Source organism: Thamnophis sirtalis, unplaced genomic scaffold, assembly GCF_051295495.1.
Source record: "Thamnophis sirtalis isolate CommonGarterSnake01/CBP01778 unplaced genomic scaffold, rThaSir2_p1.2 scaffold_1, whole genome shotgun sequence".
Taxonomy (NCBI): domain Eukaryota; kingdom Metazoa; phylum Chordata; class Lepidosauria; order Squamata; family Natricidae; genus Thamnophis; species Thamnophis sirtalis.
This window is the reverse complement of record NW_028261381.1, coordinates 141,278,064-141,304,307: the sequence shown is the minus strand read 5'-3', so window position 1 is coordinate 141,304,307 and position 26,244 is coordinate 141,278,064. Positions and strand designations below refer to the sequence as shown.

At 36.5% G+C, this 26,244-nt stretch overlaps 1 protein-coding gene across 8 annotated transcripts in view; it reads left to right on the top strand.

Moving 5' to 3' along the window:
- The window catches only part of BCL11B (BCL11 transcription factor B), a 161,178-nt gene that overhangs the window by 9,798 nt on the left and 125,136 nt on the right, over positions 1-26,244 (top strand). For 6 of the 8 annotated variants that reach the window (XR_015698165.1, XM_087726151.1, XM_014060134.2 and 3 more), the window contains one exon: positions 9,060-9,431. Coding sequence is in view for 7 of the 8 variants with exons in the window: in XM_087726151.1 (XP_087582277.1) it covers positions 9,060-9,431 (372 nt within the window). In the remaining variant the exon portion in view is untranslated. The remainder of the gene's footprint in view (positions 1-9,059; positions 9,432-26,244) is intronic. The other 2 variants (XM_014060136.2, XM_014060132.2) reach the window with 1 other exon arrangement.

The following is a 26,244-nucleotide window of genomic DNA, read 5'->3' as shown; positions in this document are numbered from 1 at the left end:
TGTAACTTGAAAAACAACACCAATAGAATTGGGTGTAAATAATGATGATGATTTACAATTCCCTTGGAAACTACCCCCACCTTTTGTGGTGGACATTCGACAAAAATGCCACCTGTTTTCAATCTACAGCAAAAATCACATTTATTAACTTTTTCTCACTTGTTGTCTATATATTGCTATAAATTTATAGTCTAGAAAGTCTGTTCTACTACAGCCAAAAATTATCTGGATGGATTCTCTTTCCCCATTCAGATATTTGGTTTTAACTAAAATACATCTATTTACATAGGCACAAAGGAAGCTTTTTATCACAATCATTATCTCAGTCCCTGATTTATCTGTGAATATTTACAGCTTTTATGGTCTGTACAAGGACCTATGTATTTTAGCCTCTCAATTGCAATAAATCTTTTTTCTTCTTTCTGCATCTTGAATAACTAGTTCATTTAGCAAAATATACAGATATTTGTGTAGGCATTATTTAAATTAGAAAAGCAGAATCATTTCTCAAGAAAGAAATTGAGAGAAGATGATTAGGGTAACATCAAGTATTCCAGAAGTTGTTATAATATAACCTATACAGTTATAGCCAAAACTTTGCAAGTTTTTAAGTGGTCACTATGAGACCTTGCTGGAATAATTAAACTTGTGCTAAACAATTTTATTTTTTATTCTCCCCATCTCAAATCAAACTTGTGATAGGATTAACTTGTTCTCTTAAGCCAGAGGCAAGTTCTTCAAAAGGTGTTTAGAGAAGGGTTTAGAAACTCATAGCTGTGGAAGTGCCTTTTGCGTATTTTAATTCCAAATGAGCAATTCCAGGCAGTTTAAGCAATTCTTAAAAAAATCCTGATTAATGCTGGTTCCTCCATAGTGATTGGAAATCATTCACATCTAGAGCTTGACGGGTTGTTTTGCAAAGCAGCCCAGTATAAATATGCGTATGTATGTACCTATCTGTGTCTACCAAGGCAGTCTCCTATCTTTGAGTCCTAAACAGAATTAGAACTGCTTGCTTTCAGTGGTCAAGACTGAAGGACAAGCAGGTTATGGAAATCTTCCCAAAAGCTGCATTGTACTTGTACTTGCCATTTTAAAAAGTGGATTTCAGATGTTTTATATTCTCATTCTCTCTGCCAGCTGGGAATACTTTAAGAAGGTGGAATAGAAACTGTTCACGTTATATATGTATACCATTCATAGTTGTAAAGCCTGCCAACCAACAAAGATAGGCAAATTACATCTATCTGCTTGGCCACATCTACATCTGAAACTTACCTGAATTGAAAGGATTGTTGTAGTCTAACTTAATTAACGTTGCATAAAATGCTTCTCAGTTGCAATTCTATAGTCATTTAGTAGGAATTAACATTGTTTTGTGGTGCTTGCTTCTGAGCAGATATATATAGTCTTAGATCTCTTGCAAGTAGATTTACGGGACTCTATGAGTTTGAGTTTGCTGAACTGCAAATTGTGGTTGTGATGAGCCATTTTGCACTATCTGATTAGTTTTGTTTTATTCATCATTCATATTGGTCGGTAGGAAACACTATTTCTCTTCTTTCCTTTTGTGCTGATTTTATATGGAAACTAATATGAGTATGAAAAAAGTATAAGTTTTTCTCCTTAAGGAAAAATAAAATGTATAGCCTATTACAATGACAAAGTTTAGATTGCGATGAATCTGGAAACAAAATTACAAATAATTGGGATGATTAGCGGATAATGTTTTCCCTGAATTGTCGATTTTTATTCTAGCGTCTTCAGAATCTTCACTCAGTGATTGGTCCAGGTTTTTAATGTGCCACTATGTAATTCTAATGGGTGTATAGGCATAGTGGTTTATGAGCAAAATCTCAAGATGAAAGCAATTTCCTTGGTAGATGTCTGGCCGTAGTTTTCAAGTACAAAGTTATTATTTCCCCATGTTATCAAAATCCTCAAATTCTGGTACAGGACCAGGGAAAACGCAAGAGTGCATAGAGTTCCTTTGAGGGGAAAAATATGGAGCCTGTTGGATGTTCCTCTGAAATTAGGATTTCCCTGTAGAGTGGTGCAGCTGGCAAATGCTGCTTGATTCATCAATACATCATTACAAAGCGCAGCCAGATATAGTTAATCTACAGTCTGCTCATCTAGGTCTGCAGAGATTTACATCGTAACCAACATTACGGTACCTATGATGATTGCAGCACCTGCTTAACACCTAAGCAGCACGTAGTATCAGCCCCATTTCTATTGGCTTCTGGCTTTGAGAAAGTTGTGATGTTGCATAGAACCTTGGTGCTCTTATCGGCAAGCATGGAGGAGAGTATTATCATTTGCGGTTAATTTTTAAAGAAGGGCAGAACAATGGATTCTTTTCAGAATTTCTAAAAATACATTATTTAGCTCCCTCTTTTTTACTATTAAAAAGTAAGAATTTTTCTTTTCTCCACTATTGGTGATAAGGTTAGAAAAAAAGAGTATTAAATGTTCAACTATTTCCCTTCTCCTTTAAACATTTTACAGCTTTGCAAGGAAAAAAAAGTATTTTGAAGCAGAATTTGATCTCAAGAGAGCTCTTTGCAAATTACAATTCAAGAATAAAAATATGACCATGCAGATGGGAACATATTGTGTTACATTGTGAGATAACTGACTGTTGCCTGATGACTGCATAGAGGCAGGCTTGGTTTTGTTTTTGCACAATGTGTCAATTGGTACAGGAAGTCATCATCCGCCAAAAAGGGTCCTTCCTTTTGCTGTTTTCATGAAAAGTTTGGAGATTGTAAAAACAGGCAAATAGATTTAGCAAACATTTTTACTTGTAAGAGTAAACAGTGTGGCATGCATATTATATATGCAGCATTATTAACTATACCAATGCATTTAATTCAGCTATAAATCATAAAAAAGAAGAAGAAAAAAAATCTCCTAGGCATCTTGATTCAAAGTGCATGGCAGCTAAAAAGTTTGCATTTGCGTCTGATTGTTTCTTGATTCATATCCAATACCTCTCTTTTTATAGCGCACCTAAACTGATTTCTTCCCCTTCTGCAAGCAAAACATGTATTGATGTGTAGTTCATTGTATCTTCAATTGCCCAACTGTAAATATGTTAACATTACTGAAAGAAAAGGGTTTGCAAACCCCTTGATGAAGAATGTAGTAACTATTAAGCCACTTAACTATGTATGCTTCAGTCAGATGGAATGAAAACCTTTTGATGCTACAATTGTGTTGGAAGAAAACACACACTTTGGAATGATAAGCAGTTAGTTTTGACAAGCTGGGTTATCCAGGTTTAATGAAGACAAGTCCTTTTAATTTAATAACACGTGGCCTGTTTGATTTTTAAAGATATTTTACATCTTTGTTATAGTTTTAACATCTTGATTTTTTAAAAAAATAAAATGTCTTAATTATACAACATTATTATCCTAAGTGTGGGTATATAGGATCTTCACATTTATAGAATTAAATTTAAGTTCAATTGAATTTAGTAACAGAAAATAGGTTTTGAATGTGTGCCTTGGTGGATATGTTCAATGAATGTGGTTGAAGGTTTGAATTGTTATTTTGGGTCAGAAAAGCTGTCTTAATTTCTTTTGTGTGTTTGTGTACAAGTGTGTGTGCAATGTGTGTGTGTTAAGAAGAATCGAGTGATTTTGCTCTCTCTTGCTAATGGATTTGTCAGAACCTAATGTTTATTGTCACTTTTGAATTCATGAATGTAGCCTTGGAAGAGCTAAGGCAAACATATTCTACAAGTGTAGAAAGTCTTATGCATTACCATACTAGAGCATACCATGCTCACCTTGCATTATTGGCCTTGGCTGTTTTTTTTAATGGAAATTCCATTGAAGTTAATAACTGGGATTTTTTTAGGGGGGTTGTCTTCTGGATCATGCCCCTTCTGTGCTCAGTTGGGGGGGACGCAGTCTGAATTTACTGCTTTTAGATGAGATCATGAAATTTTGAAACAAAAACCGGTTTACATTGCTCTATTTCTACACGAACCCATACAGAGCTGTGCTGCATTTGCTTTTTGCTTTTTAAAAAATGAATAAATGGCCAGTTTAAAAACAAATATCGCCATGTTTTCATTCATTTTATGCATGGAAAAACTTCCAAGTTCTCATCAAATTCTGATCACAGATGTTCATATTTATTTTGACTAATGTGCGTAATGAACATACACGTATATACTGTGTGTGTCAGTGTATAAAATTATATAATTGATATTTTCTATATATTAGGTTTCATTAGATAGTAAGCTGCTTTTTAGGCTTCCTTTATTGTTTCACCAATATATTGATAATTAACAATGAGCTTTTTTAGTTCTGTAATGATTAGTTGCTTTTATTTTTTGCTTTTGTTGCTATTTTTGCTTGCCTTTTGTTAATTCTGTTTCAAAATAGAATACAGTTCTGGGAGTTAAATTTTTAACCATTATTACTGAAGAAAGACCCCACTTACTCTGGAGTATATCGACATTACTTTTACCTGCTCCAGATAATTTAATCTGCAATAATACTGCAATCCTATACTTGGTTCCCTGGGAATAAGCCTCCTTAACTTGAGCAGAGCTTACTTGTACGTAGATATGTATAGTACTGCACTATTCCACTTATCAGCATAGCTTTCTGTCTGGGTTATTAAATTTAATCAGAATTAAAATGACTGTTTAAATAACTTCCATTGATTTCTTTGAAAACAGCAACGATAATTTGAGAGAGAACTTTGCACAAGGAGGAAATATAAAGCTGATTTTCTAAAATGTGATAGCTCCAGAGAATGAAAAATTACTGTGTGTGTGTATACTGTGCACACCATTTACTTGGGTGAGAGTAAAGGGGAGAAGATTTAGATAAATGGGGACACACAGACTTACTAATCATGATGAGATGCTAATGAGACTCGCGTAGCACAGGATGTCAAGATAGCCAAATAAAACGGGAAAATTGATGACTTTAAGAATATTTGATTTCTAAATTGTCTTGCAAACTGGGAAAATTGATTTTTTAACAAATTATATTCAATCCTATTTTAATTCTTAATAATAGACTTCTTTTTTATATAAAAAAATCAGCTACTGGCAGTGGAAGGAGATTTTGAAATTTCAACCAATATGAGGTCTGGAAGGCTGGTTACTTTGAATTTTTCTACTCCTTCCTCCCCTCTTGTTTGCTTCCCTTTTTAATTTTTTTTTTGAATAAGCAGTATATCCTACATCATAAAGTTAAGAAGCTTGAAAACTCCTCTCCCATTCCATATTAAAACACGTACATAGTTAGCCTATTGTAATTTTAGCCACATATCTCACTTTAGCAAGCAGGGGTGTAAAAGAAATGCCAAGACACGTTTTTTGAATTTTATCTATTTTCCGACTTCCATTCATTATGCTCCTTATTTGTGCCTAGGTTCATTTCTGGCTGTTCCGATCCTTTTACCTTATCTTCCTTTGTGTGTGCGTGTTTTAATATTTTGACACTCTGCTCCCACCTAATAGGAATTCTTTTTGAGAAAGGATGCATATGTTGTCTAAAGGAGTCTTTTCACAGCCCTCGGTTTTTCCTTTCCCTTTTGGCTCTAAAATTATGTATATGTAATTGGTAATTAAAGGTGCAAGCTCTCTTCAATATAAACAGTATTGCTCAATGTTAGATCATTAAAGGGAACAGAAGCACTAAATAATTACCTTTTGCATTGTGACAAACCGTTCGCACAGAAATCCACTCACTTCCCGCTCAGCACTAGGGTTATGATTATATTTTCACGATGGCAAAAGAGTCCTTTCATAAAATAAATTGGTAAATTAATTACGTTGCATTGTCTACCAGCCGCTTTTAAAGTAAACTTTGAGGAAAGGATGGAGGGAAAGTAATTAATGGGTTTCACACACCATGCATTATGCCTAGTGTTTGAGTTACCTAGTGGATTAATTTGGCTACAAGTAAGTACAGGAAACTCAGAAGCTTTCATGCATGCATCTCCTATTCCTTAGGCTGACTTCTTGTTCATCCACCTCCATTAATTGTAAAGAGAAGGTAGTTAGCGTGGGCTTAATCTGAAGTACTATGAATCCAACAAAGCCCAAGTTCTGATGCATTCAGTTATTTTTCTTATATACATACCTCCTATGTATAAATGGCAAAACTGCATTTGATTACATTCATGTACTAATTAGCAATATTTTTTCAGAAACAGAAGTTAGATGCCTTTTGATCTAATTAAAACTGGGGGATTAAGCCTCCTGGTTAGATAGTTTCCCTTTTATTATTAGAAAACAAAACGAAAAAATCCAAATAAAAATAAATAGCAGTTTTAAAAACTGCCTAGGCAAATTTCCCATTCAGTTCAGGGATTGCAATTCAGAAGTATGACAAATGTTTTACATTGTCCTGCTGCTTTTAGATCTCCAGGAAATTTGGAAACAAATCACCAATGCCAGTGTTTCCATGTGTTCATTTTTTTCCCCTGCGGAGTTTCACTATTCCCTTCTCTTGATAAAACTTCAATGGCGCATCTCTTTTATTTACATGTCGTTAATTCACTGTGCATTGATCAGGCCAAATGATACAATTCTTGTTTAGAGCAAAACCCTGCCAGCCATTGGGAACTGTGCCTGATCGAGGTCCATATTTCGTGTGGTTTTGCAGTTAGCCTGCCTTGGAAATAAAAACAAAACAAAAGTTTATTGCACCCTACTAATATTGTGAATTAGCTATATTAAGTACATTATTATCCTGCAAACACAAGATTGCCCCAAAATTCTAGTTATATTAAGTAATGATAGGTAGGATATTACACATAATAGTGTTGGTATTCAATAGTTAATAACAATTTAAAAAATAACTATCAAAATGTTGAGCATTCTGAAGACTATTTAATATAAATAAAATTTGGTCAGTGTGGACCATAGTGTGAATTGAATTGGGAAATCTTTCCCATTTAAGTTTCAGCATTTGAAGATAATATTTATGGACTGAAATTGAGATACGTTCTGCGCAAATTTCATTTTCTTTCAGCTAATAAGTGGATAGCATTATAATCTAAACATAAATTTGAATTGAGATTTTTTAAAAAAATCTTTTTCATCAATTTGTCTTTTGGTTCTTTATAAAGGGTTTCTCTATATAGCTCCTTATTGAGATATTTATGCTGGAAACCTCAATGTTGCATATTGGTTAATTGAAATAAAAATAAAAAGCCTTAATCGTTGCTCATATCTGAAGGTACAACAATTTAGTAAAGAAATTGAAAGGGAAGAAAATAGGGTTTGTGACATTACAAAATTGGGACCTTAAAATAAAAAAAACTGCTTGAAAAGATTCAAGCAGCCTACTGAACCTACTTAGTTGGAAGCATGATTTAGCTGTGAAGGTTTTCTGGAGAAAATTAAAAACTTAATTGTGAAAGACTGTTTTCATGGGTGGCATTTGAGAGACTGACTCTAGGAAACCATTCATTCTGGACAAACCCCATGATCCATCCACAAATCAGTCTATGAGCCCAGTGTGCATTCTCAAGGGGGGGGGGGCATAAAAAATCAGAGATTGCAGGTGTGGGATTGGGTACATCTTCATTCTTATCCTGAGCCGTGTCACATTAAGGTGATTGTGTGGCCTGGCAAGTTCAAGTTGGGGTACCGTTTCCCCCAGCCGAGCATTTGAGTAATGTGGGGGACAGAACAAAGCCTGATCGGTGTGTTTTGGGTGTGGGATCAGTTCCCTGCCTTCTCTCTTAAGGCAGATGGACGTGTCACTTTATGCTGCTTGTAGACCTCAGGCTTGTTTTGTGGGTAGGGTTGAAAGAGACAGTCTTCCTGCTCAAGACAAGCCCAAGAACCTGTAACTGTCTTGTGCTGCCTTCCAAGAGATTGCAGACATCTGGAACCACAGAAACTTGTTCTCTAAACTGGTTTTGGCAAATTTGTATAAATCTCCTTCTGGCATCATTGATGTCACTTTCTCGGTACAATAGTGATTGAAAAATCCTGTCCCAGGAATGACTTTCATCTTGGGAAAGACAGGCTTACGATGCCAGGAATCAGAGGCAAAACAGCTCCTCCTCCTCTGGTCATCCTGAAAAGGTGATGCAGTAAAAAGAGCAGTCAGATCAAACTCACTTATATAAGATGCATGTGGTGCCAAAAACCTGCTTTGTGTAAGCATGATTTATCCCTATATTTTTAATAAATCCTGCGAGATAATTAATTTCACTGTGACGCACTGAGCACCGTTTCCATTCAAATTCATTTGAACAGGTGCCTACTTGTCGCCAAAGCTTTTCATGGTTATTTGACATGGCTAGTGCTACCTTGTTAGGTTAATCAGCCTCTTCACTATATTTGTAAGTCCAATGTATTGCATATTCATTGCTTCCAACAATCCTTGGAATAGTGGCCATGGAATGGACCTAATTAAAAAAATATTTTGGAGGGTGAGTCAGTGACTGGGCCATAAAAAGCTAGAAATACAGTAACATTCCAAGAACGTCATAGTACAACAAACATAATAGTACAACAAACTTAATCTTAGAATGTTTTTGACAAAACAACACTATCAATAAATTGTTGAAAAATATCAGAAAAAATAATAATATAAAATATTTTCAATGTCAATTGTTTTTAATGGTGGGCTTCCATAGTCAAATAGTTCAGTATTGTTTCTTGCTTTATAAAGAAAAAAAGATGCTTGATTACAGTACTTAACTGAATCATGGATTCTAATATAACTTGATGTATATCTCTGGCTCTGTCCAATGCATCCTACCAGTTTTGGTTCTGGAAGTGACTTAACAGGTCTCTACTCTCCGCTGTTATTAATCCATTGCTGTGGAGATTGATGGTTGATTCAGAAAAGCCTAATTAGATATGCTTATTATTTTGTTTTGCAGACAGACTTGATTGCAAAATGTACTCAGATCACTTGTGGAGACAAGCAGGGTGGGAAATAGATAAAAAAATTACAACTATATGAATATTTAAACCAATTGCTCTCAATTGTTTTTCCTTCTTTTTTTCTTTTTCCCTTTCTCCCTGACCCTCACCTTTTTTGGGTTTCCAAACGAAGCAGAGGCTGACCACGTGGACACTGCCATCATCACCCATGAGGATGAGAGCCTAGCACTAGGAGACCCGGTTGGGCTCAGCATTGCGTTGGGTGGAACAGACCCTGACCTATTAACCTGTGGACAGTGTCAGATGAACTTTCCCCTGGGAGACATCTTGGTTTTTATAGAGCACAAGAAGAAGCAGTGCCATGGCGCTGGTGGTGCCTGCTATGAAAAGAACGTGGATAAGAGCAGTCCTCCCCCTCCATCACGCTCCGAGCTCAGGAAAGTGTCAGAGCCAGTGGAAATCGGGATCCAAGTCACACCCGATGAAGAAGACCGTGTTCTCACACCTACAAAAGGAATTTGCCCCAAGCAGGAGAACATTGCAGGTACAGCATGTTTTACGTTCATTCATCTGCAGAGGTGGCCTTTCCTTGTCCCACCCCTTTTCTCTAAAAATGAGAGAAAGGCTTCTTGACAGAATGAAAAATGTAAAATTGCCTGTGGGTAGTGCATAAGGCCATAACTGAGGATCCTCTTGATTCTAAACCTCAGAATCCAGTTGATCCCAGTTTGTAAAAGGTTTAGTTGGATCCTTGGATTGTGGAATGCCCTCTGAAGATCTGCTTGTTTTGAGTGATAACTTTTAGTTTTGTGTTGTGTCAGATGTTCCATATAACAGGTTTTTATGATTCTCCAGCCTGAGAAGTCAGATACCTTCCCTTAAGTCATCACCTTAGCTCATTTTTACTTGCATTCAATAATTCATTACGACTTTCTACTGACAATTCTCAGCTCTGTGGGTTGGCATGGACACAACCCACAGAGCTGGGTTGTGTCCATGCCAGTAGTACTTTTGCAGACCCCCCCCATCCCAAAAGTCAAAAAGATCCTAGAAATTAATTTTTTAGAACACTTATTTGAACTTGCATATTTTTCAAATGAGAATCGTGTCATCGTGATGATAGTTGTCTAATGTTTAACTTTGAAAGTATTGTAATCAAAGTGTATACATAATATTTTCAAAGGGTAGAGAGAATTGCAGTGAAAAGCAACGGAGCATAATCATGGGTGGAGACATCACATATGTGGGGAGGGTCTTTTTTTTCTCCTTTGGATTTCATGGGTTGGGGAGGGTTTTTTTTTATAACCATGTTGAGCTTACTTTAGGAAATATGGCAGAGCTTTTTGCATTTCCTACCTCAACATGGTGGAAATTGCCACTGATTTGTGTGAGTTATGGTTTACGAGAGGCTTGTTGACAGCAGAAAAGATGTTGAGCGGCCATACCTCATATCAGATTGCTCAGCACTGTTTGAAATTTTACAGAAGGCAGCCTCCCCATAGCTTAATACTGCTTAGCTATTTCTTTAGTTAATATCAGAACACAGTGTCCGGGCAGAAGAATATCAGGACTACATAAGAAGATAAGACTTTGTTGAATTTTAAAGTAGTTTAATACATATGCATTTAGTGTATGCTTTCCAGAACAGCGAGAGAACAGGGCAGTTGTTCAATGGGAATACAATATATTTCTGAAGAAAGGGATAGTTAGGAGCTACAAATATAAAACTAGCTTAATTTGCATAACCCTTTCTCCATAGTTAGTCTGTTGTTCATATGTGTGTGAGTGTGTGTGTGTGCACACCCACACATATATATTAAAAGTTTTAAAGACAACATAAACATTAACGCAAACTAATCTAGAATAAAGAAAACAAAGGGAAAAAAAAGAAAGAAAAGAAAAAAGACAAATGTAGAAAGAAAAAAATAAAGATAAAAATGAAGGTTTCTGATTTCCTTTGCAGAAAATACGATTGCAAAATTACCTCTTACTGTATAAATAAAAAAACTCATTGTTTTCTATTATTCATTTTTTCTAATCATTAAAATCACAATTCATAAGTACATTTCTGTTTCATGCAAAATGTCTATAAGGGTTTCCAGTCAGCCTTAAGTGCATATAGTGTCTTTGCTGTAATCAAGGAAGTCAATTTAGCCATCTCTGCAAGTTACATCACCTTTACCTATTGTAGTGAAGTGGAGAGTGTCACATTTTTCCACTCTTTGACCGTATAGTAATCTTATTGCAGTTCTCATATATAAAAGAAAGTTCCATGACTTTTTTCTAGTTGTCTCTCCTTTAATCTCAAAAAGAAAAAAAGAGAAAAGTCTTCAGTTTCTATTGTAAATTTGTCCTTAATACTCTTTCTGAATTTGTGTATTTATTTGTATCCATTTTTTTTTGCTTTTTTGCACATCTACCATGCATGATAAAATGTCCCTCATGTTGTTCACATGTTGCTTTAGTTAGGCTGTTGTTCCGGTGGGATGGTCTTGTCATTTTAAAGTGAAGATTCTGTAGTTTTTTACCCACACAAATCTGCTGTTCTCTACCGCATTCTTAGTTTTGCGTTGCAGATACAGCAGTACAAAACTAAAACGAGGAAGTTTGATGTGTCTGGCTTACCTAGAACTGATCTTATTGGCTTCATAGCCTTTGAACAGGCCTGTGGCTTCTGATGTTTAGATGTCGCAACCGTTTCTAAGAAAAAAAGGGATTGTATAAATAATTATGCACGCTTTGTTTCTGAAATTATTTTTTGCTAGTTAAGAATAAAATGAATGTGAACTTGTCTGAGGTCACACAAACACAGTGTTTGGGATGTTCTTGTAAGCATGGGCATGTAAAGGCCTTCCTGAGACTGTGTTTAGGGAATGGGTAGCCTGCACTTACTCAGCAGATTACCACATTATTAAAGAGGCATTACAGAAACAGGCTGGCTTGCTGAGAGAAATTGACTTGTTTTTTTCCCCTCTTTTAAGCCCTGGATAGTTATCATAAACATACTTGGCCACTAGTCAAGCTGAAATCAATTGAACCTTATTTTAACAATTAGAACAGGCTACAGCTGAATGAATTGTCTCTGGCAGGATAGAAACCTTCACGACTTGCCAGTCAACTTAGAGATGCTGGGGGTTATAGACATAAGAGCTATAGCTCAGGAACTTCTGGAAAACCCTGGACTGATTGGCAGAAAGACAGTGGTTTTTGTGTTAGATTTATTTTGTTTTTAGAAATGTCTTCCATTTTTCCATTGCTTTGGCTTTAGCATGCTTTCTCTGGATAATTTTTAGGCCTCGAAGGAGGATTTCCCTGGGGTTTTGAGGTAGTACTAGAAAAGACTCTTGTCTGAAACCATGGATAATTGTTGCTACCCAACACTGCTACTAGCTAGAGGCATCAATGATCTGACTTCATATAAAAAGATTCCTATATTTGTAAGTTATAAAAGACATATTCCACCTTTTCACTTATACATGTAATCCTTGATTTATGATCACAATTGACCCCTAAATTTCCATTGCTTAGCAAAACAGTTATTAAGTGAGTTTTCCCCTTTTACGACCTTTCTTGCCACAGTTGTTAAATGAATCATTGTCATTGTTAAGTTAGTAACACGGTTGTTAAGTGGATCTGGCTTCTTCATTGGCTTTGCTTGTCAGAAAGTCAACAAGAGATGATCACATGACCCCAGGAAACTGCAACTGTCATAAATACATGCCAGTTGCCAAGTGTCTGAATTTTCATCATGCAACCATGGAGACAATAAGTGTGAAAAACAAGTGTGAAAAATAAGTCATTTTTTTCAGTGCCACTGAATGGTCACTAAATGAATTGTTATAAATCAAGGACTATTCGTATTGAGTTTTAAGTTAGGCTTCCTAATGCCAAAGCATAAGACACTGAATCTGCTATATTAAAGTTGGAAGATACGACAACTTCAGTGTAAGGTAACCTAATATAGCTCTACTTTTAGGTGTAAAATTGTCACTTTGAGTCGGGCTTGAGTCCTGGAAATTACATGAAAAAGTCCATGCAGTTTGCTTGGCCAACATTTCTGAGTGTAGTTTGCTGTTACCTTCTTCGTAGGACCGAGAAAGAGACTATGAAGTCTCTTAATTGGTTTCATGCCTAAGTCAGGACTTGAACTCATAATCTTCCAGTTAACAGCACAATATCTTTAATAGTTACACCAAGTCATTAGACTAGAAGTGGAGTGATAATGAGTTTTACTCTTGCCTTGAATATGGGTAACAGGGTGATTTGGGGCTATTCATTTCTCAATAAGGAGAAAATGACAAGCCCCTTCTGAAAATATTGCCAAGAAAACACTTGTTCATATAATCACCAAGAATCAAGACTGACTCAAAGGCACCCCCCTCCCCAAACCCCTTTCCATAGGCATAATCTGTGTAACATGATTGGTAAAAGAGTTGCATAAACTTGTCCTTGACTTCTAGACTTCACAAATCACAGGGCAGCTATGGAATTCACTTTCAAATTGTGTAAGTTATTTATATCTGCACATTTACACTTTGCACCTTTAAAGGTTATTTCCCCCCCTACATGCTGAGCTTAGTTTTGGACCATATCCCAACCTTTTAGAATAAGAGATCCCTGTTGAATATGCAGCGTAATCCCTTTGTAGTTTATCCATCAAAAATGACATAAAGAAAAGTTCTCTTTGAGCTGAAACTTGCTTCTCCTGGTGCCTTAAAGAACATATCCATGGGATTTGCTTGGCAACAATTTACATATAGTTTGAGATTGTCTTGTCTTCCCAGGATAGATCTAAAATTCTCTAAAGATCTCTATCCAACCTACTTATCAGGTCTAACCATCTTCACTGTCCAAGTCCAGATACATATTCACAGCCTCATCCCCAAAAAATACTATTGGGCCATTAAATGACAGTAAATGCATACTTTATTTATGTTTACTGTGCATAGCTCTTAAGAAGTAGCAGACACAGGCTACCGTAGTAATGCTATTGGCAGAACCTTAGAAATAGGAAACAGTTAAGTGTTTATCTTTCATAATGTGAAAAGTAATTCTTCCAATACCAATATTAGTTTTGAGAGAGTGAGTCTCATCAGAAGTAGTATGGAAGCAAATAGTTATATTTCTCCTTTTTCTCACTGTTAATGATTCCGCCCAGAAACAGCCAATTGTATTATTTTAAGAAGCATGATGCAAAGATATGCTTAATATAAATTATAGCTTAACCCTTTTCACATTGTATAAGAAGGAAAACTCAGAGGAAGAGATATGAGCTGGTTTGGCTCTTAACGGCAGGAGAACATGAAAACCAAATTTAAACTTTGTTTCAATGATTTCCCTTATTTATTTTTGTATTGCATTTATGTTATTCCTTTCCTGTAGGGGTTCAAGTTTGTGTAAATGGCGATTACCCCTCCTTTTATCCTTTCAATAACAAGTTTGACAGGTATACAGTTATCCAGTGAGCTCCTTGGCTAAGTATGGATTTGAATTTGAATCTCCTTGGTCCCAGTCCAGCTGCTTAACTACCATACATACTGACTCTCCTGGGTAATCCTTTGCTTTCTTGTATAAACATGAAGACTTGACATTCATTTCCATGGGAAAAAAAAAAGATGGTTGTCCTTGGAGGCCACGAGGTCTGTGTGGTACATGTGCCCACACGCAGACTTCATCTGCATTGATCCTTGCAATATACATCTATATGAATCACAGCAATTCTTCTTCCATATTCTTCAGGCCTTTGGCTAGCAATTATATTTTGGTATTCACATTCTCCAGCTATAAAAGCTCTAGTTTTATGAAGTTGCCTTTTATTTTGGTTTCCTTCAGCATATTTGAACTTTCAGCATGGCAAGTCTGCAATTTGTTTAAAAAAAAACCATAACTCTTCAAGTATAGGGAGAATGAGTAAGAATGATATTAAGCACACCATTAAAAAAAAGAACAGAACTGGAGGTCTTGATTTTCCCCCCAAGCTAAAGCAAAGATTAATCTGACAATGATTGGAAGATTTTGAATCTGAAAAAATAAATAAATATGTGGTTCATTTGATTTTTCTCTATCCAGGATTCAAATTCTTTTGGTAAAAGATGGCATTAAAATTAGGGTCAAAGCTCAAGTTCAGTATTGTTCTATTATATTAGTTAAATATTTTTGCTCACCTTCTCCCCTTTTTCTCTTTCTCTCTTCTTTTCTTTTTTTAAACAGCACAGGATAGTTTTCAATAGTAGGATAAAAGCTTCATATTACAGCCATCGAGGATAGCCATGAAAAAAAAAACCCTACAAAAGTCATTCACTGAAAAGGCTTTAGTGGGATATACCAAACCCCTTATTTATTTTTCAATAGAAAGGCTTTCTGCATTAGCCAAGAAAATCAGAATCTGTATTTAACACTAAAGGTATTTCCCAGTGAGAGTCTGTAGAGCATTGTTGTTAGATTTGTTAAAAAAAAAGAAAGAGACTAAATACGATTTCATAAAAGGGAAACTTAATCTCTAAGGCAGTGCACTCTCTCTCTGTACCCCCTCCCCACTTTCCTACCTCCTCTTTTTTTTTGGGGGGGGGTGTAATCAGCAGCCTATAATATTTTCACTTTCTCTATGACAAAAGATATTCTTAGGCTTTTTTGTGCTACGACAGGAAGAATGAAAACTTCTTTATTCTACTAAGAAATATGTAAAATAATAGAAGAATGGAGGAGATATATTTGTTCAAAGCATTTAAAATGTTATTTTAATCAAAGGCATATAACAATTGACATGCTATGTCAGCTAAAAGGAGACTATAACATTTGAACTGCAAATTGTGTTCATATTTATATATTTTTTTCTGCTCAACCAGCACTTTAAAACAAATTTAGAAAAAAAATAAATAAATAAGAGAAGAGAAATAAAGATTAAAAGAATAAAGGGGGAAAACATCAGTGCCTCAAACGTGTAAAAGTAATTGAATATGGCAGAAGCATTAATTATTTGAGCTTAATTGAATTCTGAGGACTGCAGCCATTGCATTTCAGATAGACAAGCTCTGTTTGTTATTTCTTTGTGTGTAGATTAACAGTAAAGGAAAAGTAGATACGTTTTCCTTATTTCTTGAAAATAAATCTGTCAATTCATGAGAAGAGCAAGTTGTTCAGAGATAACTGAGTCTTTAGGTTGGAAGCGGAAAAAACAGAAATAGCTTAAGAATTGTTCTCAAAGGGAATGTACCATAGTTACTTTTTTCAAACTCATGCCATGTCCTTAGACTTTTTTTTCCTCAGAGTGATGTATGAATGTTGCTTCCATTGCCATTCCACCCTCCCAGCCACGTTTCCGAGCTCTGTCGTAACCAGATGAAGTTAAGCTTTGGGTTTATTGGGTTTGAGCACCTGAAAACACATTTGAATGTTCACGCTTTTTTAACCTGCTCCTTTCACAACTGCATCTTGGCAGAATCAAGTGACCATGTAGGTGCACTTGGTTTGAAGTGGTGTTTTTCCTATGACTACCTTTCCCTTTTATTTCCACCACTGGGGTTTCTTTCAAAAAACCCTTGGTTTAGTAGTATCATGGTTGGTTTTTTTTTTTTTTTTTGACAATATCAACCATTCCTTCTTTAATTCTAATGAATGACCTGAAATTCACTGTTTTCCTTCCTAAGTCTCATTAGTATTTGACAGTTTTTGTATTAAGGAACAGTTTTTCCCACTTTCAGTTTTTTTATGTTTTGTGTCATGGAAAATGTTCTTATTCCATTTGTTTGAAAGTATATATAAAGTGATAAAAATGAGGCTGTCTTGATGCACAAAAAATCAGAGTTATCTGTTAAGCAACGTAACTAGATAAATAAAATATGTACTCAATAATAAAGAAACTTTAAAGATATACAGAGGACAAATGGGGATATTTAATGTTGAACTTGTGATGTTCACATGATCTGGAGATCAAGACTTGGAGGTCTTGCACATTGTACCACCATATTGTGCACATTTGGTTAGTCAGTTTATTAATTCACTATGGTGTTTGGATACTCTAAAATTACAGAAAGTCAGCATTAAAACTATGCTGGCTGCCCTTACTAATGCTTGTATTTACAACATTTTTCTGGGTTTTAATATATGCAGCAAGATCAGGGGTGGGTTCCAGCTTCTGTTACTGCCGGTTCGCTCAGGGATGCACTTTGTGCATGCATGATGTGTGCTTGCACGCATGTGCACATGCACAGTAGTTAAAAATTGCTTCTGTGCATGCAGAAACAAGATGGTGCCACCTATGGCGCTGCCTATAGAATCGGTTCAGGGGCAGGGCTGGCTGAGCTACTACCGAGTAATGTCCAAGGCCCTCTTCGTGTTGTTCCAGCCAGGATCTATAGGGAGGAAGGTGACATCTTCGACCATCAGCAGATGGCTAAGGGTGTGTATAACGTTGACATATGAACACCGGTCTAAACTGGTCTCATATCACCGCTCACTCCATAAGGACAACCGCCACCATGGCTGCCTGGGCAATGCAGGTAACAATAGAGGAGATCTGCAGGGTGACAACGTGGTTGTCCCCCAACTATAAATTGGACACATTTGCTTCCCCCGAGGCATCATTTGGTAGAAGGGTCTTACAGAGAGTTCACTCCACTGCCGATACCCTGGAAAGATCTTCCCACCCTAGTGACATTTAACTTGGGTATGTCCCATGTGTGGACTCTCCAAGCAGCGCACAGGAGAATGACCATTGACTTACCTCAAGGGTCATTCTCTGTGCACTGCGGGAGAGTCCAATCCTGCCCAGGGTCTCCTAGGTCATCTCATCACATCTCTCTGGTTTCCAGCCAATGTTGAAAAACTGGCCTCAATAAGGAGCAGGGGGCATTGCTAAAGAAAATTGAACTCAGTCCTTGGGCAAGCAGACTAAGTTAACCCATGCTTGGACTCTCCTGCAGCGCACAGAGAATTACCCTTCAGGTAAGCCAATGGTCATTCTCAGTCATCTAGGTCATGGTTGTCCCAAAGATGCTTTTTTCAAGAGGCAACTGGGCTTCCTGGTTTTTCTTTGAATACATTTTGCTTCACATCCAAGAAGATTCTTTGGCTTAAGAAGAAGCTTCTTGGATGAGAAGCAAAATGTCTTTAAAGAAAAATCAGGAAGTCCAGTTGCCTCTTGAAAAAAGCACCTTTGGGACAACAAGCAAGACTTTTGGCATAAAAACTTTATCCATTTTTTACTTTGGTTCCTCAAATTTAGTACTTGGAAAATATCATGGCTTCACATATAGAAGTTTCTAGATGGCATTGCCAATAATTGCTGATAGACCTATTCAATTCTGTGTACAGAATGGTCTGATTTTGTTTTTAAATTATTTAAAAACCAGTGTTTCATTAGTGAATATTTTAGAAGCCAATTTTATTTATTTATTATTCATTTATTTATAGCATATATAGCTTCCCATTTTAAAAAAATCTGAAAGCAGTTTACAGTAGACTTAATTTTCCTCCATGTACTATGAACTGTACATAATTTCTTACTCTTTCGTCATATCCTCCACGTTCCTTCCTCCCTCCCTCCCTCCCTCCCTCCCTCCCTCCCCTCCCTTCCCCTCCTCCCTCCCTCCCTTCTTTTTTGGGTAAAAAATCAGTGACTTTTTAGAATCAAAGATTTTTTTGCTGCAATTCTGAGCTCTAATACTTACATTTTATTTATATTACATACTAATACAGCCACTAAGGGATTTTTGGTGTTCTTTCTCCCTTTGGATAGAGAGCTAAAAAATGTAAAAAAGTGGTATGAGGTAATTTTAAAAATTTAAAATAAAATAGGAGTGAGAAAGCATGATACTGGCAGAGATGACATAGAATCTTGAGAGGGACCAGAGGCCTGGCTGACTCAAACACTGAAAAAAATGCACTTGACATTTTTGCAATATTTGTTTGGCAATAGAATTGACAAAAATATTAATAAATACGTGCATATCTTGTGACAAAATTCTGATTTCATGATGTTTTTAGAATCTTATTTTAAAAGTATAGTCCAGATTTCAAATCTGGTCCTTATAATAAGAATATAAACTTGGGTTATTGTCAGTTTTGCTCCCCAGTTGTCCTATTTTGTCTCTATAACATTCAGCTGAAACACAATTGAAATTGTCTCATAACAAGGATTTTTGGAATTAAATTTTACAAGCATACTTTACATGCTTGGATGCTTTTCCATATGAAATAACTTCTTGTAAAATCAAATTTAGTTTGATAAGAAAAAGGATTTTAGCTTCTTTTTTTGAAACTGAGATTCTAGTTCAGGTTTTTTTTTTAACATAGCGTACCTTCAAAAAGATTTCTCCCATCCTCCTTTCCATTCCCTTCTTACAGGTGGAAATGGCACAGTCTAGCAAATTTAGGGCCATTTGGCGGTTCTGATTATGTGCGTAGGTGCTTAGAAAGTGAAACCTGCAGGGAAAGATTGCATCACATCTGTGTTTGGTGCAGTGTAGCAATGTTAGCCCGCAGCTCACAGCAATAGAATGAGAGAACAACATTTAGAGTTACGAAGACCAAAGAAACCAGTAGTTGAAATTCATTAGACAGCTGTGCTAATTGCTGCAAAGACTGTAGACAATACAACAGAAAGTCAGTTTTTATTCTGTTCACCAGAGGAGTAGTCTCTGCTTCATGAACAAAGTACCCTCACTTTGTCTTGGACTATAATTCCCAAAATAATTAGCCAATATAGGAACAGTATATAGGCTGATAGTTCCAATATTTAATAAGGGCGTCAGACCTTTTCGGGGGGGGGGGGAGGAGAAACAAAACACACACATACATGCACAATAGAGGTGGTATTCAGCAGGTTCTGACCAATTCTGGAGAACTGGTAGTGGAAATTTTGAGTAGTTTGGAGAACCGGTAAATACCACCTCTGACTGGCCCCGCCCCCATCTATTCTCTGCCTCCCGAGTCCCAGCTGATTGGGAGGAAATGGGGATTTTGCAGTAACCTTCCCCTGGAGTGGGGTGGGAATGGAGATTTTACAGTATCCTTCCCTTGCCAGCCCATCAAGCCATGCCACGCCCACCAAATCAAAGCCACAAAACCGGTAGGAAAAATTTTGAATCCCACCACTGACGCACACATACAAAATGAACACAGATAGTAATGGGTGAGTGTTAAGAATCAAAAAAGAGGATTACAATGCAGCCCCTGTCCTATGAATGTTTATTCTAGTTATTTAAACAATTAAACTGCTAGAGAGACAAAATAAATAGAAATAGCATTTAGACTTATATACCACTTCACAGTGCTTTACAGCCCTCGCTAAGCTGTTTTTTACAGAGTCAACATATTGCCTCCAACAATCTGGGTCCTCATTTTACCCACCTCGGAAGGATGGAAGACTGAATCAATCTTGAGCCTGGTGAGATTTGAACTGCAAAATTGCAGGCAGCCGGCAGTCAGCAAAATAGCCTGCTGTACTGCATTCTAACTACTGAGCCATCATATATATGCACTGGAAGCTAAACATTGTCATAGGTTGCTGTGAAAAGAAGCTGTTTGAAACATTTAAAATAGTTATTTTTCCTTAAAATTAAGTAAAATACATGTATGTTGCATGAGTGACTGTTAACTCAGTGGCATGGATTAGCTTTCCTTATATTATGACAGCCAATTATTATTGCTGTCTACCTAGAGACAGTCATTTACATTGTGTACTATTATGGATTCAGGCACCCCATATTAGCATTTGGGAGTCACACAAGCCATCATGGCATCTTTAGTAGTTAGATGTAAAAGACATGCTGCTAGATACGATGAAAATAATTATTTTGAGTTTCTGCAGTAGCAGACAGATTGAAATCAAGAGGCTGAAAAAGAACTGAAATAGGACTGTATCCTGGGTATTAGTCAGGCCAAAGGGAGTATGGATTGTGATATATGTATGTTGGGTGGTAGAATCAGGACTGGGTGTAGACAAGAACTAGAAGAGAATAATTATCCTAGGAAATTGGAGACAGAGGACAAAATTACCAATTACAGCTCATGAACTTAGCAAAATCAATCAGGTCTCAAAGATAGTCCCATCCTAAACACGAAGTATTTCATAGCCCTTTTCTGTTTAGAAAGAGCTAATAACCTTTTTGCGTGGGAAATGCCATTTAAGAGCTTAACATATCATTTCTTTCAGCTAGGTGCTCTCCAGGATGTTGGATTTCACCTGCCATAATTTCCAACCAGGGCAGCATCATGTTGAGAGATGCTTGACTAGAAAGTTTCACTACCCTAGGAGTTGTTTATTACTTGAAGCAGGTTCATAAATGGCTGAATTTTAGTAGCTGTAATCCTTGGTAGCTGTTAGATAATCCACAGTAGTCAAAGATGAGATAATCAGACCCCATCTAATGTGTTCTGTCCAGTTCTGGTCACCACTGTTTAAGAAAGGTTTAGAGAAAATGGAATAGCGTAATGAACATTAATTAACAAGGACTGGAAATGTAAGGAGAGCAGATTGAAGGAACTGAGTATATTCCATCTTTGGAAAAAGATAACTGAGGACTATAATAACACTTTTCAAGTATACAAAAGGTATGGTTACTGTGACTTAGCCCCCAAGTTTTAGTTATACAACTATCCTGTGATAAATTAGGCTACGACACAATAACTAACCAAGATATGAAAAGCTTTTATGCCAGAAAGCTAAACTTTACATTATCATAATTATGAAGTATGCTGCTGTCCTGTTTTTTTTTTACTTGAAAGTAAGTATGTGGGGTTCTGATCTGAATTATAATCATGGCGCATGGAAGTGGATAATTTAGGATTCCTTTCCCAAAGCCACTTCCTTCCTCAAATTCATTTCACATGGAAGGATTTAAAGGAGGGGTCTCTATTGTGGCCTCTTGTGCTTTCTTTGAAGAAAAAGGACAAAAATCAGTAGGTATAATCAAACTACAGTGATGGCCTATATCACAAAAATATCACTTTGGTCTGGCATCTGAATGCTACAGAGACAATTTCAGGCTAACAGCCTTAGTTTGAAATGATCATCTGTGCTTTTATAATTGAAGGCTCTTCGCTTATTGTGTGTGGGAGAAGTGAAATTGGCTAATTAGTTGCTTCTGTCTTATATGCTCCTGGCAGATTTATGCTCATAGTACAGAAGTAGACTAGCCACAAGCAGGTGTCAATGATATAATCTTCTGTTGCATTGTACTATGTATATACAGTAACTTTCACAATTCATACTTCAGTGTATGGTGAAAAGGGGAAGGCTAGCATACTGCATCCTACAGGCCATCCTCCATCTCCATTTTGGGAGACATTACCATAGGCAGAGTGTATAGTTCACCAGCATATTTTCTGTATAAAGACCTTGAAATCAGGGAAACCATTGAGAGGTGAAATGAATAGTCACCTCTTACTGAATTCTAAACAACATATGTTTATAGAGCAACTTTATCTCTACTGGCTTTGGACTCTATTTTCTCAGTTTATCCATTTAAATGAAAATATGTTAGATAAGAGAAGCAAGCAGTACTGCTTGTTGTTTTATGGAATATAGGTTACAGAGGGATGAATCTGTAAATTACATTTTGTGAATACTATATATGCTTGTAGATAAGCTTACACTCAATTTTTTAACCAAAATACCATGACCAATTTCAGATAAGCCAATGTCATTTTGGTTAATAATGTGAGGTTTGTTTATTTATTTATTAAATTTATATGCTGCCTATCTCACTGTTGAAATGATTCTGGGGTTTGCTGTAGATGGGCTTATATGAGGTATATGGGTACCACAGTAATAGTAATATACTATACCACAGTATAGCCTCACAGATAAGCCAATCCATAGATGAACTGAAACATTTTTTTGGCTTATCTACAAGTATATACAATCCATAAAATTTAATTAATTGAGTTTGAAGGCTTTTTTTAAAGCACTAATTTGTTGTAGACTGGTGCATATGAATTCTAGTTTGCAATTTTGTGTAAGGTATATCGCTTTCCTATTTGTCCTAACACATACTTAGGTACACTTTTTCAATGAACATACATATTTTTGTATTGGTTTATCTTAACATGCATTTTTATTCTTTCAAATTGTGTGGAATGGTGAAAAAAATTATATAAAAGTGGTTGGGACTCTCTTACTGCTGGCAAGGTAATTTTTAGATGTGTGCCAGGCTTGGTATAGTAGTAGAAACTGATAAAAGAAATATTGAGTTAAAGAGTCAGATGAAGACAAAAAATCCTTCATCTATGTAGGAAAAGTAGTTGGGCAATGGCTTGAGATGTTGGTAATTGCTCCATTCTAAGCTGTTTCCCACATGGCCCAGAGGGTCAAAGTGTGTGTAATGTACTCCATGCTTCCCATGGCACATGGAAGCATTAGGCACATTTGGCTATTGGAAAAAAATTCAGAAACTATGCTTTTGCATTTTCTCCATATCTTGGTTCATGATTGCAAAATTTAAAGAACTGCACATTTTGGATAAGTTTTTATTCACAAATTGTTTGAAGATGCGAAAATTTCATAATTACAGGGGTGGGATTCAGCCAGTTCAGACTGGTTTGGGTGAACGGGATTTTATGATTTTGCGCAGTTCGGACAGCCGTCAAAATCGACCACTGGCTAGCCCCACCATGCCCTGCCTCACCACGCCCTATATATTATTTTCCCTCTGCCATGCAGTCCAGACCATCCAGCTAATCTCTGTGCCTTGCCTGCTCTGCTTACCAAAGGTAATCATGCTGCCCACTCGCCCTTCCCCTCGGGTCGGGAACCAGGGATACGCTATTCCCCACGCTCCAGACTTTTAAATTTTTATTTATTTATTTACAAACATGCAAAATACATACACACACACAAAACTTAGACCTACACCACATTTATACAATACGATACGAACAGGAACTTCCTGTTCTTTATAATAGCACTTGCCAATCGATACCGTTCTCCTTATATTATTTCCTCTTCTAGTATATTTCATTTGCATTTCACCATTCTTAACTCTCTTATTTTACTCATCTGTCTGCTATATTGGCTGATTACCTCTAGTAAATTTAAGCCTCTTGGATGCATATATATGTGTTAATTCTCCTTAACTACTATTTTTGGGCTTTATTGGCTTCCTTCATTGATCCTTATTTCTTTCCTCCATCCACCTATACCATTTATCCCATATCTGGTAGTATTCTGTTTCTTCTTTTCCCTGGATTTCTTTGTTAATTTATCCATTTCAGCACAGTCCATACTTGCTCCGGAGCCTCTGCCCGCTGTCGGCCTGCCTCTGCCCAGGTCTTCTAAGTCCCAACTGGAAACTGTGAAGCACAGAGAAGCAGTATTCAACATGGCTGCTGCTTCTCTGTGCTGCATGCTTTCCAGATGGAACTTAGAGGAAACCAGCAAGAGCAGCACCAGAGAGAAGCAGCCGCTCCTCTAGAGAGCAGAGATGGAGTGGAGCAGGCCCTGAAAGGCTGCTTGGTCAACCCTTGCCGCGTGGCAGAAGCTGCGCATGCACAGAAACTGTACATGCACGCATGCATGGAAGCCGTGCACATGCGCACGCTCTCACATTTTAGGCGAACCGGTTGTTAAATGGGTTGAATCCCATAATAATAATAATAATACTCCTCATCCATCTACCATATGCAAAAAAGAAACAGGATTAGAGTGCTGGGTATAACCTTATAATTCTGCTTTACAAATTAAATAGCTTTGAAACAGGTAAGCTACTTTTAATTACTATTCTGCTCACTATTGCCATCAGCCATAGCTAGCTGTTTCATTATAAACAATTAACTTAGCCTGTGTACTAAAATGAGGCAGTGGGAATAGTGCATTAATATATTGTTTTTATATTCCACCTCATAATACCACTGTCATCTAATTTTATAGAAATTAACTCGTTTTAAATGATCTTACTAAAAAAATATACAGAAATTATATACAATGCAGATGATTGTAACAGAAACACTTAACTGTCCTAATGATAGTGTTATTCAGGCTTAGAGTGCATCCAGATGTATATAATTGCAGCAATAAGCTTGCTATGAGACCATACTTAGGTCTGTTCAAATGGTTGTCTTGCTTGTTATTGAATATGATAGCACACCTTTTTCCTGGCCTCTTTCAGAGTTATAAAATTACTTTCTCCTTTCCTTTTGGAACACTTTTTCATGTTTTAAAATGCTGCATTTATATGAGTGAAGTAAAGGTAAGGAATAATCATTGACCTGGCTGTGTGAAAGCCTAAGCTAGACTTTGCTGGTTTGGTACATCTGAATGCACTCTGCAATTCACATTAATTCTACCCAGTTATCTCTCAACTATGGATATATATTCTCTTAATTATTGTCCGCCCATATCCCATTCTTATCTATTTGTCATAAAAAATGATTTTCAGTGCTGTTTGGGGTGTCCTATGTGATCTTTTATTGCAGCTGTTTTTTATCTAGGTTTTTAATTGTTTTAACTAAGTGTTAGATTTTGTAAGCCACCAGAGTCTATTGGAGTGAACAGCCACAACAAATGTACTTATTTATTTATTTATTTTTAAATTCTATTCACATCTATAAATTTCTTATGGATAAATTGTATAATAAAAATGTGTTTTGTGAAAGTCACTTTATTTTTAAAAGACACATAGAGAAAAAAGGAAAGGATTTGAAGTGTAATTTTGTCATTTTGACTGGAGCAGAATTGTTTTTACGTGAAGAATCCCACTACCTGCCCCTTTGGATACACAACCAATGGTCTGTGTATCCATTTTACATCTTTCTCATTGTATTATGTATTAGAAGATAATATTGTCCCCCCTTTGACACTCTTTCCCAAGGCCCTGGAGACCTGGCTTGATTCCACCAAGTACCTTTTATTTGACTGACTGATTATTGCCTTCATGGAACTGGGAGGAGGGTGTTATTGCTTTTTATTGTTTTTTATTTTGGGTTGTTATGTTTGTTTGTTTCCTTCCTTCCTTCCTTCCTTCCTTCCTTCCTTCCTTCCTTCCTTCCTTCCTTCCTTCCTTCCTTCCTTCCATAGTGCTTTCATAGAAAGAAAGAAAGAAAGAGAGAAAGAAAGAGAGAAAGAAAGACTAACTTGCCCAAGCAATTGAAGTAAAATATGAGCAGTGTATGTATAAGAAATACTTGGTTGCAGTATGTTCCATCTTTCCGAAATTAGTAAAATGAGAACCCAGATTGTTGTGGGCAATATGCTGACTTTGTAAAACAGTTCAGAGAGGGCTGTAAAGCAGTGTGGAGCGCCATACAAGTCTAACTGCAATTGCTATGTCAGATATGTATTCTAGCATTGAAGACCTGTGCATGTATATTCATACTTTTGTTTCAGGTCATAGAAAATGAATCTAATTTATTTACCATTA